At 37.0% G+C, this 15,673-nt stretch overlaps 1 protein-coding gene across 1 annotated transcript in view; it reads left to right on the forward strand.

Moving 5' to 3' along the window:
- Positions 1 to 15,457, forward strand: part of LOC124822628 (ATP-dependent zinc metalloprotease FTSH 12, chloroplastic-like) — a 29,337-nt gene extending 13,880 nt beyond the window's left edge. Inside the window, exons 5-19 of the mRNA XM_088093830.1 lie at positions 845 to 918; positions 1,027 to 1,269; positions 1,701 to 1,841; positions 1,944 to 2,111; positions 2,925 to 3,037; positions 3,703 to 3,919; positions 4,340 to 4,411; positions 10,933 to 11,052; positions 11,131 to 11,247; positions 11,345 to 11,521; positions 11,660 to 11,779; positions 11,871 to 11,945; positions 12,281 to 12,388; positions 13,664 to 13,744; positions 14,889 to 15,457. Of these exons, the coding sequence (XP_087949956.1) occupies positions 845 to 918; positions 1,027 to 1,269; positions 1,701 to 1,841; positions 1,944 to 2,111; positions 2,925 to 3,037; positions 3,703 to 3,919; positions 4,340 to 4,411; positions 10,933 to 11,052; positions 11,131 to 11,247; positions 11,345 to 11,521; positions 11,660 to 11,779; positions 11,871 to 11,945; positions 12,281 to 12,388; positions 13,664 to 13,744; positions 14,889 to 14,966 (1,904 nt within the window). The 3' untranslated portion in view covers positions 14,967 to 15,457. The remainder of the gene's footprint in view (positions 1 to 844; positions 919 to 1,026; positions 1,270 to 1,700; positions 1,842 to 1,943; positions 2,112 to 2,924; positions 3,038 to 3,702; positions 3,920 to 4,339; positions 4,412 to 10,932; positions 11,053 to 11,130; positions 11,248 to 11,344; positions 11,522 to 11,659; positions 11,780 to 11,870; positions 11,946 to 12,280; positions 12,389 to 13,663; positions 13,745 to 14,888) is intronic.
- Positions 15,458 to 15,673: the final 216 nt, after the last annotated feature.

Consider the following 15,673-nt stretch of genomic DNA (forward strand, 5'->3'; position numbering starts at 1 on the left):
TACAATTGTAGAAATAAGGAACATATCCCATATAATCATGGACATTTAGATTGTTATGTATTATTAGGAATGTTTTTATCTATTCTCCTATCATATCTTCATATAATGTGGAAATGTTTTTATCTATTCTCCTATCATATCTTCATATAATGTGGAATTATTTTAAGTTGTTAATTTGTCTTTATATGAATCTCGGATAGAGTGTTTTTTTTTTTCAATGATGATGATAATCAAGAAATGGGTGAAATGTCTTAAATCAGTTAGATTTTTTCTTCACTTTTTGGACTTTAGATTAATGGACTAGATTCTTTTTTGTGCTTGGTAACAATATGTTCAAATAATATTTGACTAAGTTTTTCTATAGATGATTTTGAATATATAAATCTTGATTATCAATGTTCACTTATATATATGTGTGTCTATGTCTAATTCATGCTCTCAAAACCGGCTTGTAAGTTAAGTTTTGCATCCTCTTATATACGGTAAACAGACATTATTTCTGGCTAATGTGAGATCTCCATAAAAAACTTTAAAACTTATGAATGTAACAGGTTGGTGATTAACGTCACCTATATTAGAAATTGATACAATTCTGGTTAATGAAGATTCATGTGGTTGACCCTAAATTTCTAATTCATCTTGATGTTTGATGATATGATGGCAATGCAACTTTTGGAATTAAATTAGTAAGTAGGGGCTATAAATATGAATGTTGTAGTACAGCCTCTCTGTTTTTCTTACTATGATGTGAACTCCTTATGTATAGTTATATTTTACGTACGTCAGTCTTTTGACAAGTTAGGTCAGGTGGCAGTTGCTGAGCTGTTGTCTTTTTGACAGGTAGCAGCTGTTGTCTTTACTGAAGATTTGAAAAAATTGTATGTGACAATGAAAGAAGGTTTTCCATTGGAATTTGTCGTAAGTTACTTCAAAATTGTTACTGGTGATCAGAAATCTCAAATCTCTCTCCAAGGTTCTCCAGCTGGCATGGACATGCGATTGATTAACATAGCTCTTATTTGGTAGGTTGATATCCCTCTCGATCCTCATCTGTTTGAGATTATTACGAGTTCTGGAGCTGAAGTAGATCTCCTTCAGAAGCGACAGATCCATTATTTCATGAAGGTTGTGATTGCTTTAGTACCTGGAATACTGATTCTCTGGCTTATAAGGGAGTCTGTGATGCTTCTACACATCACTTCCAAGAGGTTTCTTTACAAGAAGTATAATCAACTCATTGATATGGCCCGAGCAGAAAATTTCATTATGGTAAACTTTTGATCTCCTATATTCTGTGGGAAATAGACACAACTAAAATTACAGCACAAGGGTTGTTTTTTCCACAAAAGGACAACAATGTATATTCTGTTTAGTCATTGAATTATTCTTGTAAATGAGATCACTATATGTCAATTTTTTAGTAAAAAAAGGCATACCATTTTGAAAGAAAAAGCTATATAAACTTAACCTTATTCCACTATTTTGATGGATTGCTAGTTAAATTCTGCTGTTCTTTGGTTTTGGATGAGAGAGACACATATTTTACTTCAAATACAGTCAGTGTAGCAATGCTTTCCTCCCGAGATGTTGAACTTATTATGTACAAATTGAATCCTGTATCTGCATCAAATTTTGGAATTGATTTTACCTTGCTGCTTTTCTACTGGATTTTGTTACTAGTTATGTTCCTCTACTTTCAGCCAATTGGAGACGTTGGTGAAACAAAGTCAATGTACAAGGAAGTTGTGTTGGGGGGTGACGTTTGGGATCTTCTTGATGAGTTAATGATCTATATGGGAAATCCTATGCAGTTCTATGAAAGGGGTGTGCAGTTTGTTCGGGTAAAACATTTGATATTTTTAAAGCTAGTAATCCTCCTCATGGCTATAAATGTTATAATTGACATGAAATGAGGTAAGCTGTTTGATGAGAGCACGTTGCAGGGTGTTCTACTTTCTGGACCTCCAGGAACTGGAAAAACATTGTTTGCCAGGACACTTGCAAAAGAAAGTGGATTACCTTTTGTATTTGCTTCGGGTGCTGAGTTCACTGATAGTGAAAGAAGTGGTGCATCTAGGATAAACGAGATGTTTTCCATTGCTAGGAGAAATGTAAGCAATGAAACCCTAGCTACTTCTAATATCAAATACAAGTTAAAATGGCAATCATGGTCCGATTTAAAGTTCTGTTGCTTGCACTTAGTTAGATATGCTCATTCAAGGCGATTGATCCATTTTTAGAATTGGTCAGATCAATAGAAATCAGATGTTGTTGCTTGTAGCTTTGCCACAAATTTTCGGTAAAACATGAATATACTCTTGTTTTTTTATGCTCCTTAACTATCATATTCCAAGCTATTTTTCCTGAATTCAGTCCACTTAATCCTTCTGGCTGAGTTTGGTCTTGTTGGGTACTGAATAAATAGGAAAGTGAAAATCCTTATGATTAAGAAAATGTGTAGAATTTAAGAATTTTTAAATTGTGACATCTATTAGTAATCTAGTGTAAATTCATAATGGGTGAGCTTATTTCTGTAAACCAATTTCAATTTCTCAGAGGGCAGTTTGCCTTTTTTCTTCAAAGTATGTTGCTTCAATTCCATTACATTTGCTGGGGTGCTTTAACATGTAGAAAACCATATTCTGGTGACCTAAATCTTCACTGCCTGGTTTGTTTGAGGCCTATGGTGGTCGGCAGAAAGTTTGTCATGCATCACATTTAGCAGCATATTTTATAGTTCTTTGTTTTCTGTGTACTTTTTTCTCTTTTTGTACTGTTTTCTCTTTCTAATACTTTTAGAATTCATTAATAAAATTAGATACCTGTTGGAAAATATATTTATAATGAGATAATTTTTGGCAGGGTTTCACCCTCTGAAAGTAAATGGTGATTTGAGGTCACAAATTCTCATTTTTATCCTGCAGGCACCTTGTTTTGTATTTGTAGATGAAATAGATGCTATTGCTGGAAGACATGCTAGGAAGGATCCTAGGAGAAGGGCAACTTTTGAGGCTCTTATTGCACAGCTTGATGGGGAGTAAGTTATCAATTTGTAAAAGGGAGGTTATGTGGCTCTTGAAAATTTACATTATCTAAATCAGAATCTAAAATTAGCTTGAGTTAATATTATGCGTTGGACATATGAAAACATTATATTAATCATTATTTTGCCTTGATCAATTAGCTTGAATTAATATAGGTCAATGCTTATAGTCTTCTTTTATTTCATATAGCTTAACTTTTTTATATTTTTGTAATTGTTATTGTTGAATATATAATATTCAACTGCTTTTCGCCTGTCATGGCATCTGCTATATCATAGCAGATTTTCATCTCTCTGTGATCTGCTATTGACAACATTGTATATATGCTCTAGCTTTTGGGGTATTGTTAAATATGATTTTAGTATATGTGAATACGGAAATATGTAAACTTTCCAATTTTAGAAATCAGGGATTGATATATTCTTTGTATCAATAGTTATCCACACATTCATTTAAACACTTTTTATAATACTTATGTAGTTATTGCTATATAAGTCAAGTCTGTGTTGAAGAACTAGATATTATTTGCCAACTATTAATATTTGCATTTATATGTGGCCATAATTTATTTTGTGTTTCTTTTCCATATATATATATTTATTATTTTATTTTATTTTTCTTGTTGGTGATTTCTATTTTCATCTATTTATGAGATTAGGAAGGAAAAAACTGGAGTTGACCGTGTATCTCTCAGACAAGCTATCATATTCATCTGTGCTACAAATAGGCCAGATGAATTAGATCCTGAGTTTGTTCGTCCTGGCCGTATTGATCGTCGACTGTACATTGGTTTGCCGGATGCAAAGCAGAGAATCCAGATTTTTGGTGTGCACAGTTCTGGAAAGCAATTGGCCGAGGATGTGAATTTTGAAGAGGTACATGGTTCACTTGAGGAATATATAACTTAAGTAAATAAACATAGGCTAATGAAGTCAAAAGGCTGCTTGTGGGTAAAATAGACTTTGATAATTGTGGTACGTGAAAGATAAGGACGTGGCATTTTGAGAAACAGGCTACTGTGTAGTACGCACTGTAGAATTGGCAGATTAGTATCTTAAGGATTACAATATTCACTGCTTAAATTAGGAGTCATTCTTGGTACCAGATTCATTTTCTAATGAAATTTTGTGATGATCAAAAGTAGACTCTGCGTCAATAATATCTCCGTAGCAATTGGCATTGGACTGCATTTTTATCATATTTGTGTCTTCCTATTCGTTTTTCAATTCTTAATTAGAATGTGAGACTTGATCTTCTTTGAGCTAAATGTGGTTGCGCTCTCTGTATCTCAACAGCTTGTCTTCCGTACTGTTGGATTCTCTGGAGCAGATATAAGAAACCTTGTTAATGAATCAGCAATAATGTCGGTAGGTATTGAACTTCAAATATCGGTTTTGGCTTTGAATACCTGTTGTATAAAATACCCTTACCTGGTACCTTTTAATATCATTTTTAATATAATAAACTAAATAGTAATAGTAATAATAATATAAATATAGTTGTTAGAATTATTGGTTATTGTGTACGAGTTATGTATGTATGAGTTGTGTTCAAGTGTGTTCCAACTAAGAGTGAGTTGGAAAGGAATGTGTATGTGCTGTATCTGAGTGTGTGAGGTGTGTTACATTCACTTAATCCTATAAATATAAATATAGGATTAAGGAGAAGGGTGTAAAACCAAGTGATTCAATAGAATTTCATTTCACATGGTATCAGAGCAGGTTCTCTGATCTTCTTCCGGGGTCTCTGCTGTCTGCCGGCGGCCGGCAACCCCTAAAATTTCAGTGGGCAGCCCTTTTTTCTTCTTCTTAAATCTGTGTCACAGTCAGCACCAGTGTAGCCAGTCGCCTCTGTCGTCGACCATCGCCGCTATCCGCCGCCGTCGGCCACTGACGCAGTTTTAGTCGGTAACCTGCGGATCTGGACCGTCTCTTCGAGCGACGGCCAACCACGCCGGTTTCGAGAGCCACTTCTCAGTCACGCGCCGCCACGAGCATCAGATCTCTCCCATCGTCGTCGGCCGTCGTCACAGTTTCCACCGATGACTAGTGGATCTGAAGCATCTCCTCGAGCGACGGCCAACCCCGTCGGAGTCAAGACCAGACTCCTCTTCACGCGCCTCCACATGTCGCCTGTCTTCAGCTAGTCTTGGGTGCGTGTTTGTCACGCGCCGCCTTCTCGTCGGCCACCGTCACAGTTCCGACCGGTGTCCAGTGGATCTGGACCGTCTCTTCAAGCGCGACCTAACCCTGGTGGTTGCCGTCTCTGTCTCGTCCGCATGCACCGTCATGCGCCTCCTCTCTCCGGTAGATCTCGGATGCGTGTTCATCACGCGCCGCCTTCTCGGCGTCGACATCAAACCGCGCCGCTGCCGGTCGTCTGGCTGGACCTCCCTCTCCCTGTTCAGATCCTCTCCTGTCCCATCAACAAGCTTACCTCTATCATCTCTGGTTTAGAGCCGCTGGAAACTAAAAGTCAGGATGCAGGAGCTGGTAGAATTAGCTACACTGCCTTTGGTAGCTCATCTGCAGGGATTGGTAATTTTGGCTTCATCTCTTCGGCAACTAAAACTGTAAATAGCCTCTCGAGATCTGTTGTTGGTGCTAGTAGTGGTTCTGTGCATAGTGCCCAGGCTTCTACAACCATTGGGTTAGAAGCCTGTACTCAGACCCAGTCAGTTCCATTTGGTTCATCTGCATCTTCCCCATCATATGGGTTAACTGGGAACACAACTTTTTCTTTGAGCAGTTTTTCATCTCCTTCATCTAGCCCTTCTTTTTCTTTTGGGAGTTCGTTATTTTCCTCTAGTCCTGCCATAAATGTCATGAATTCTGGCACAACTTTTGGATTTCGCACCTCGGCTTCCTCTTCAGCTGTAAACTCCCTTAGCTCCAATACCAGTACAAGTTCTACTTCATTTGGGTCTAGTTGGCAGCCCAGCAAGTCTCCATTTGGTTCCACATTTAATTCGTCATCTTTGTCTTAATCTGGACTTTCCCTTGGAACATCCACCGCTTTTGTCAGTTCACCAACAATGTTTTTATCGACCTCTAGTGCATCAACTCCTCAATTTTCATTCACTTGAGCTACAACATCTATCTCAACACAACATGCTTTTGGAAGTCCTACTCCTGCCTTTGCATCGTCTGTCTTCGTCTCTGCCGTTGATGGTCCAGGCACCGTTTTCCGCTGTCCAGGCACCGTTTTCCACTGTCCGGCACTGTTTGCCGCTATCCAGGCACCGTTTGCCGCTGTCCAGGCACCGTTTGCCGCTGTCCAGGCACCGTTTGCCGCTGTCCAGGCACCGTTTGCCGCTGTCCAGGCACCGTTTGCCGCTGTCCAGGCACCGTTTGCCGCTGTCCAGGCACCGTTTGCCGCTGTCTAGGCACCGTTTGCCGCTGTCCAGGCACCGTTTGCCGCAGTCGGCACCGGCACAGTCAACCGCCGCTGCAGCGCTACCGTCTCAAACGGACGCAACTGCGTCAGTTCTTCTTGGGCTAGAGTTTAGCTCGATCTTCTTGTGATTCACTGCTAAGTATCACCACTTGGGAGTTGTCCAACAAAGAATTTTGGACCTCCAACATGTCTTTGGATCTTTGATGCCTTTGTTTCCGCATTGTAGCTTAATATTTTGTTTTGTTTTAGTGGTCCAGCAACTGTGATATTTCACATTTCCGCTGTTCACACTAAGGGGGAGTATGCTTCCAACCACTGCCATATGTTTCCAGCCACATGCTCCATCAGTCAGTAATGACAGTCCCTGCAGTTTTGTCCTTTCAACCACTGTAGGCCCCCATCACCTCGTCAGTTAGTGATGGCAGTCCCTGCAGTTTTGTCGCTTCCAGCCACTACAGGCTCCATCAGTTAATGATGGCAGTCCCTGCAGTTTTGTCCTGTCAATCCACTGTAGGCCTCCATCACCTCGTCAGTTAGTGATGGCAGTCCCTGTAGTTTTGTCGCTTCCGGCTGCTATAGGCCCCATCAGTTAGTATGACAATTTAGTCCCTACAGGCCCCATCAGTCAGTAATAGCAATTTAGTCCCTGCAGTGAGGGGGAGTATCGTTCCAAGACAACATTGCAAAGGAAATGTTAGTCCACCATGGGTGTAGTCCCTGCAGTTTTATAACTTTCAGCTACTAGTGTTGATCCCATCACCCATCCATCATTGATGGGGATTCAGTCCTTGCGGTTTGTCATATATGATGCTTTTACTTCTTTTATTTCAGTTATATGATGCTTAACTTGCCTATTAGAGTCCAAATCACAATTGAATTCATATAATTTCACCCTCAAGTGTGAGCCTTTTCCACGTTGTAAGATTGCCCTCTAGCATAAGCCTTTCTTATCGACAATCATGAGTTCTTAATGGTGACCCTCACTTGAACCACCATTCACTTTTACCAGGGACAGAGGGAGGGGGTGACATGGGGATGCGTGGTCACTCTAATTTTGATCCCCTCTAAAATTTATACAAAAAATATTTTATGGATCCCTAAGAATAGAATATGTTGGGCCCCCTTACTACAATTGTTTGGCTCCACGATTGACCTCAATTAGACACAATGCATGAATCCCTACAGGAAGACTCTGGATACAACAGATCTACAAACCTAGGATTCACCATCAGCTCAATCGTACTACTTTGAGCTGATCACCAATGATCAGTTCCAATACTACTTGCTGAGAGATTTTCATCAATAAGTCACAAGCTAATCCATTAAGAGAACTTAACCCACACTCAATCCAAAGCCTTGTGGCAATGTGTTTGAGTTTTCTTACTTAGATGTTACTCAACTTGCCTGTTTCTACACAATTTTGGCCTCCAAATTATGGAACACCCCTTACGGAGTGCCACTAGAAAATAACAAATCCGAAATTTTACGCTAGTTTTTTTTTTAACATCGCGGAACTAAACCATCATAAGTCTAAGTATCTTACAACATAAGGTTAAAACCTTACAAATATCAAATTCATTATTCAAAGACATAAAATTACTTTTAAACATGATAAGTCCCCCATAGTATTTCCCATAACTCTCGTCGTGCTACTTCATCTCTGCCTCATCTGCAACGCCATCTACTCCCGTACAAGTACGATCATCGTAGGTGGAAACCACAACCACAACATTTCAGGGTGAGTAACGAAGAACCTAACATAGCATATAATATCAATATCAAAATATCACAACATAGATTTTCCTAGTCACAACCTTACATTACAACGCAATATTCAACACATAACTCAGATCATCACCACTCAAACTATCAAAGTCACAATATTAATAACCCGGATCATCACCACTCAGACTATCAAAGTCACAATATTACAATACATCACAGTATTAAACTCACGACTCAATCATTTACTCAAGTTTTTGTTGTTTCCTTAAATTTTGTCGTACCAAACCTGTTTCGCAAAACAGGGCGATTTGAGCCGTCTTCCATCGCAACTTCAGACATATCTCCCCGACTCCTCAAGGAATTACGAGTTTTGTGTCCAAAGAAAGATATTTGAGTCTAGTTTCCAACAAAGCAATAATCAACTCAATTGGAGTTCGGTAGGGAGAGTAATGAGTAAAATGGACATCAAAGGTCAAAGCTGAGCATAATAGAGAGTGATTAAATTTTCAATTTTATTAATTTTACTGCAGCTAGTCCTGCTATCCAAAAATTACGAGTTTGGTGTCCAAAGAAAGATGTGTGAGTCTAGTTTCCAGCAGAGCAATAATAAACTCAATTGGAGTTTGGTGGAGAGAGTAATGAACAAAACAATCAACAAAGGTCAAAGCTGAGAATACCGGAGTATGATTAAATTTCCGATTTTAATAATTTTACTGCAGCTAGCCCTGTTGTCCAAAAATTTCGAGTTTGGTGTCCAAAGAAATATTTGAGTCTAGTTTCCAATAAAAAAGAAATCAACTCATTTGGAGTTATGTACAAAGATTTATGAGTAAAATAACAAGCAAAAGTCAGTGTTGACACCGTTTTTTTATACTGATAAACTAATAATGGGGTATATAAGCTGGAAAACCGTTGTTAACCTCCCTTCGTTTTGAAGGCATGATAGGTAGAACAATGCTACGAACCCTAAAAATTAATTTAACTTAAACAAATCATGAATATAAACTTTTTGGACTTAGATCTAGTAAGATCCTTTGCGAGAAAGGGAGAATACATCTAGACTGGACTTATGGACAAAATTGAGTTAAAAGAAAACTAATTGTATCAGCCCTCTTTGACACATACATAATATTCCTTCACTTTTGCCTCTTAGAAAAATGAACAAAAATTTAAGAAATTTGGAAGTTCAAGACAAGTTGGGATATAAACGATGAAGTCCTACTAAAGAACAAGTTGCTCTACTAGAGGCCCTTTTTGCATTTGGGATACGAAATCCAAATAGAGAGCAAGTGCACGAGATTGCAACGAGACTTAAAGTTTATGGGGAAATTGGAGAGTATGGTGTTTATTGTTGGTTTCAAAATTATGGGTATCGTGAAAAACAATGATGCTTGAAGCAAAGCACCACCACCACATCTTACTCTCCGCTGCCCCTCTTGCCGCCTTTTATGAATGGTAAGATAGACATTGATGTGTTAAGATGAGCGTGGAAGTGACTCCCAAAGCCTTATTTCACTTTGCATGTGGCACCCAGGCATTGCCGGTGCAAGAGGCACGAAGTGCAGGGGGCACTGACAAGGAGCGGCTCCTGGCAGGCTTCCAGTGGAAGGGACACATGGATGAATCAAACATACACCGGAATGAGAAGGATCTAGAGACTGTATAGGTATGGGACTATACAATTGAAGGATAGCTTAAATGGATTGATTTGGCTACTCATATCACTAAATGCATTTGCTTTTCGGTAGCCTAACCCATAAGAACTCCATGGTTAAGCAGTCAATATTCCCTGTAAGTTGCCGGGGCGTTACAAATTACACTTGAACTCCAACAATTGTCACATGTTATTGGATCATTTGTGGGTATTTATGTTTGCTAACTCTATGTTCAAGATGTTTAGTCTTTGACAAAAAAGTGGTGTGTTTAAAATCTTTCATATTCTAGAGATATGATCAGGTTATAGAAGGTAATTTGGAGGCAATCTTCACCTTACAATTCAAGTTTTGTATGATTGAGATAGACTTAACTCAAATTTTAACTCTTCGAATGATAGATATCTACAGCCCAAGTTAAGGAGTGTTTATAAATAAGGAAAACAATTAGAACCATGAATTGATCTATGGAATCAGAATTATGCAATATGTTTGGCAAAAAGGAAATTTGATCTAAATACAGCCAAAAAGAAAGAATGTGAAGGGAGAGAGAAGGAGATATATGCAATGCTGAATCTGAAATTGTATTTCTCATATACAACGTATACAATCTTACATACAACATCTATTTGTAATACACATTACAAGTAGTTAACAGCAGACTAACCACCTAACTAAAAGATAACACTATCTGAACTAATCGTATTATCACAATGGTAAGTAGATGTTTTTATTTCCTTTTTTCCACTTTTAGTGCTAGCATTTACAAAATAGATTATTCCCCGATATTCATGCATATATTACTGTACATAATTAATCTCCCCTTCCTACTTATAATTCCTCATTATCCATTTCAGATCAGGGAAAATATTCTTTTCTAAAATATAGTTGACATCTCATTGTCAAGTAATGCATTTACTGCTAATCTAGATATTAATACTTTACGTGGTAGAAATGTTTTTGTCATATTCTATTTTGTATGATTTGAAATCCTCATGTAACATTTTCTATATCTTGTATGCATTTTTGGTTATGATGACATTTTTTCTTGTTCATCTATTAGTATGCTATAGTAAAACATGAAGTGTTTTAGTCATACAGAGTTGTTTTTTCAGGTGAGAAAAGGGCATTCCAAAATTTTCCAGCAAGATATTATTGATGTATTGGATAAACAACTGCTTGAGGGTATGGGTGTCCTTCTGACAGAGGAAGAGCAACAAAAATGTGAACAAAGGGTATGCTTATCTTTAATTTTCTTACTGTGGATCTGACATAGTAGACCATTTTGTATTGAATTTATTTCTGTACAATAGGTATCTTTGGAAAAGAGGAGATTGCTTGCTGTTCATGAAGCTGGGCATGTGGTGCTTGCTCACCTATTTCCTAGGTTTGATTGGCATGCATTTTCACAGCTCCTTCCTGGGGGCAAGGTATGGGCATCATGTAATTGCAATATGCTAAACGAGGATATTTGATTATTACTATTATTATTTTGTCTTTACATGAATTAATATTCCAATTAAGTAGGAAACTGCAATATCTGTATTCTATCCTCGAGAAGATATGGTAGACCAAGGTTATACAACATTTGGTTACATGATGATGCAAATGGTAGTGGCTCATGGTGGTCGATGTGCTGAACGTATTGTATTTGGTGATGATATAAGTGATGGAGGAAGCGATGATCTTGAAAAGATAACAAAGGTAACTAAGATATCATTTCAGTATATATTTTTGCTGCCTCAAGCAATTAATAAGTACTACAAATATAAGATATTAGTACTTTGGTCATACAAATTTATCGTTTTAATTATTTTTCTTATTGGTGAAATTTGTTTCCAGATTGCTAGGGAGATGGTTATCAGCCCTCAAAATAAGAAGTTGGGGTTAATCGGTTTAACAAAAAGGGTTGGTTTAATAGATCGACCAGACAGCCCAGATGGAGAGTTGATAAGATATAGAGTAATCCTTCTTTGAAGCTGCAAATATATGTAGGGTTTACCTTTCTCCGTAATGTGATAGTGACTAATTTTTTTCCTTCATTTGTTCTTAGTGGGATGACCCTCATGTAATTCCTGCTGACATGACGCTAGAGGTGTCTGAGCTTTTTACAAGGGAGTTGACTAGGGTAATTCTGTTTTGTTCTCACTCCTTTACTATTTGGCATTTGAAAGGAAGTTTATGCTTATCCAAACTCTTCACTGTAGAATCTAATAAAGGCTTGTGCTTATGAACTGCTGTTTCATGTTAAACAATTGTGACAAAAGTGATGACAATATGAACATGGCATTTTTGTATACATGGTGAAGAGAGAACTAGTTGTGAGGGGTCTTTTAGTTTTCATGTTAAATAATCAATAAAGAAATAAATATTATAAAATTGATTAAAATTTTAAATGGTTACTATAATTGTTTTCTGTGAATATACAATGAGTTTTGTTATTTAATTGATATATTGTGACAGTACATTGAAGAAACTGAAGAACTTGCAATGAATGCTTTAAGGAATAATAGGCACATTTTGGACTTGATTGCAAAGGAACTACTGGAGAGGTCAAGGGTGACTGGATTGGTATGCTATGCTCCTATTTCTGTTGTCATTTTCGTTTTACCTTTTTCATTGGAGAGGGAAGTGGTTAAAGTATAATTAACTTGTTTTATGTTTGATATTTCATTGTATTGTATAATGTATTTACACAAAAAATATCTCTGTATCCTCACATGCTTGAAATTGTTCCATAGAGGCTGTGAGGATAGTTTTCTGTCTCAAATTTTCTCCCGTACAAGAGAGCTGTTTGGGCTTAAAATGTGGTTTATACACCTATTATACCTCATGGATTGAATTTAGATAAGTGGGATGGAAATGGACTGGCTGTTTTAATCAGAGTCGATATGATAAAACCCAAGTTTGAGGTGTATTTTTAGGAGACAGAAGAGAAGTATGACACTTGGTCATCAGAATAAGGAGAGATAGTTGGGGCCTTAACTTGCTGCTGACTTGGCAGTAGTGGCGTGGGATTTGCACAAGTTGTTAGAGGGATAGAAAAAGTATAAATAGGTGGTTGTAGGGAGAGGTGGTAGGCAGAAATTATTTGGGAATTGGGCACTCTAATTTGACTTGTTATCTTTCTTATCTTCTGCAATTGCTAATTGTATTCCCAGTTCTGAATCTCGTTGATTTTGGCTGGAACCTTATTAATGCAATTAGAGTTGGTTGTTCTTTCATACATTCCTGGTTCTGAACAATTGGTATTTAGAGCATTTGGTTTTGGTAACTTGACTGGCCTCTACATGCATCACTATGGAGTCTTAAGTTCAAGAGTTTGAGAGGAGAGTTAATGGTAGCTGAATGAGATTAAGCAGTTGCTGAAAGAAAGAAGAAGAACCTGTCAGATTTCATCTTAAAACCAATTAACATTAAGTATAGTTGCCCAACGGATAAGTAAGTTGCGCTCCAAGACTTGAAGCATGCAATGTGGTACTTCCGAACGCTCACTCCACTAATGTCTATCTAACCAAGCTTGCCTACCAGGATAGATAATTATCAGGATGAATAATAGGCTCTGGTATCTTGTCAAATTTTTTCTTAAAGCCAATTGACATTAGTGAAATTGCACTGCAAATATTTATTGAGAAAATGAATCAATACAATAAATAGAGGAGATTTAATATCCTCTAATAATAAATATATTATGCACGAATAAATAAAAACGACCCTACTAAAAGCGTATATCTTCTGCTCTTTGCTGCTTGTGGCCTGACATAATTTTCTTTTCCTTTTCCCCCTTTTATGTAACGTTTTTGTTTTGTTTCTCTTTTTATATATCTTCTATTTTATGATCTGTAGGAAGTTGAAGAAAAATTGAAGGAACATTCTCCCGTAATGTTTGAGGACTTTGCAAAGCCATTCCAAATAAACCCAGATGAGGTACTTTCTTTCCTATTCCCTTTAGCTTAATGTGGTTAAAGTGGGATTGGATATCCTTCAATGTCATATATTGTCGCAATAGCATGCATTCGATGATATAGCAGCATAATTGCAGGACTCTAGCCATTTATTATTATTATTGTTATTGTACAAAAGTAATTTATTGGTTGAGAGGTCGAAAGGTGATCTGCTTATATGGTTAATTATTCTTTCTCACTCTCTACTGCCTTTATCTGTTAATATTAGCTGCCACTATTCACTTTATATTTTTCATTGGTATTTTATCAGCAATTTTTATAAATTCTAATATTTTAGAAATTGAACTTAAGGGCTAATTCGACTCCACTAAATCAATATCTGTTGTGTAAGGTGAGAACTCTCCAAACTTCATAAGATATATTTAAGCTATATCTCTGGCTGGTGTGAAACTAAACACCAACCCTTGAGGCTGCAATTAAGCATTCCTAAATGATTTGCTACTTAGGTAGTCCCTAAAGAGGCTGTAACTAAAGTAATTAAGCATTCCTACTTAGGGATGACTGCAATTAAGACAACTTGCCAACAAGCAAATTGGGAAGCATTGTACAATTTCTTGGCTTATTCTTCCTCTAGAATATTAACTTTTGGAAGTATATATGATTTTCTGGTTGGAATTCCCACCAATAGTTAATTTCAAGTGTTAAAGATCTCACATGGAATAGAGATAAAGTCAATTTATAATGAGTAAATACAAACTTCACCTTGTAAGATAGTTTTTGTGAAGTTGAATTAGACTTAAAATTCATTTTCTAAGAGAAGTTTGTTGATGTTAGAATATTTACCCTATTTATCATTGTTAGAGTATTTATCTTATTTATCATTATTGTATTAGAACTATCCTATTTTGTATCTGAATTTTCTTATATATAGAATGAGAGTGAGAGGAATCTTTCAAGCCCTCTAGAATTATTTTACAGTTTCAATCTCAAGTGTTGAGCCTATTATCCACATATATGTATTCCTACGCTCAGCCCATCCCAGCCTATTACCTCCTATAATTTAAGGTTTTCCATTTCTGGATCAGTTCCTGTAATTTTTTCCTTGCTGTTGTGCTGCTTTTCACTTTCCTCCAAACAATGCAATAATTATAATTTTATCGATGCAGGAGGGACCATTACCGCATAATGATAGAATACGATATCACTTACCTGACTTATATCCTGCTCCTCTCCATAGATGTTGACACACTAAGATATTCCTGTCACAACCTCAGTTGCCACAGTTATAATTGGTGACAGAAATGAGTTTGATGCGGTAACTTCTTTATAGGAACTCAACCGCATGCTACTCATTCATTGGACAAGAAAGGAATCAGGAAGAACACAGTGAAGTAATGAATTGTTTATGATTCTCTACTCATTTTGCTCTTCCATCGGTCGCTCATACATCTAATTTAGTGAATTATTTATGATGGTAAGCCTTGGAGACTTTTCCACAAGTTAGTTAGGGGACTGCTGAAATTCTTTTTTCAGTTTTTTTACGTGTGGATGAGGATGAAGTTTTTAGCTCTCAAAATTTGAAGCTGAATTTTGTATGCTTCTGAGTATGATGCTGACTGAGTCTAGTGAACTCAATGGTTTGCAATTTTGTAAAATCTAAGCATGGACAAGATATAACATTTCACACACAAAAAATTGTTCTGATGATTAGTATGATTGTAGTTTTTAATTCTTACTGTTCGTAGCATTATTTGTTCTTGTTAGAATTTTTGCAAGAATCTTACCAAGTATGTTCTAGTATAAGATATTGATCTTGTTTCCTCGTTATTCTATGTAAGATGTTTTCTTACATAATGAAAACCACTGCACCTCTATAATAATGAAAATGAGTAAAATGCCCTTCACTGCACCACCACTGCTGTTGTTGCTGTCATTGCTGCTAAATCGCTTC

This window comes from Vigna umbellata, chromosome 7 (assembly GCF_029865625.1).
Source record: "Vigna umbellata cultivar VRB3 chromosome 7, Vumbellata_1.0, whole genome shotgun sequence".
Taxonomy (NCBI): Eukaryota; Viridiplantae; Streptophyta; class Magnoliopsida; order Fabales; family Fabaceae; genus Vigna; species Vigna umbellata.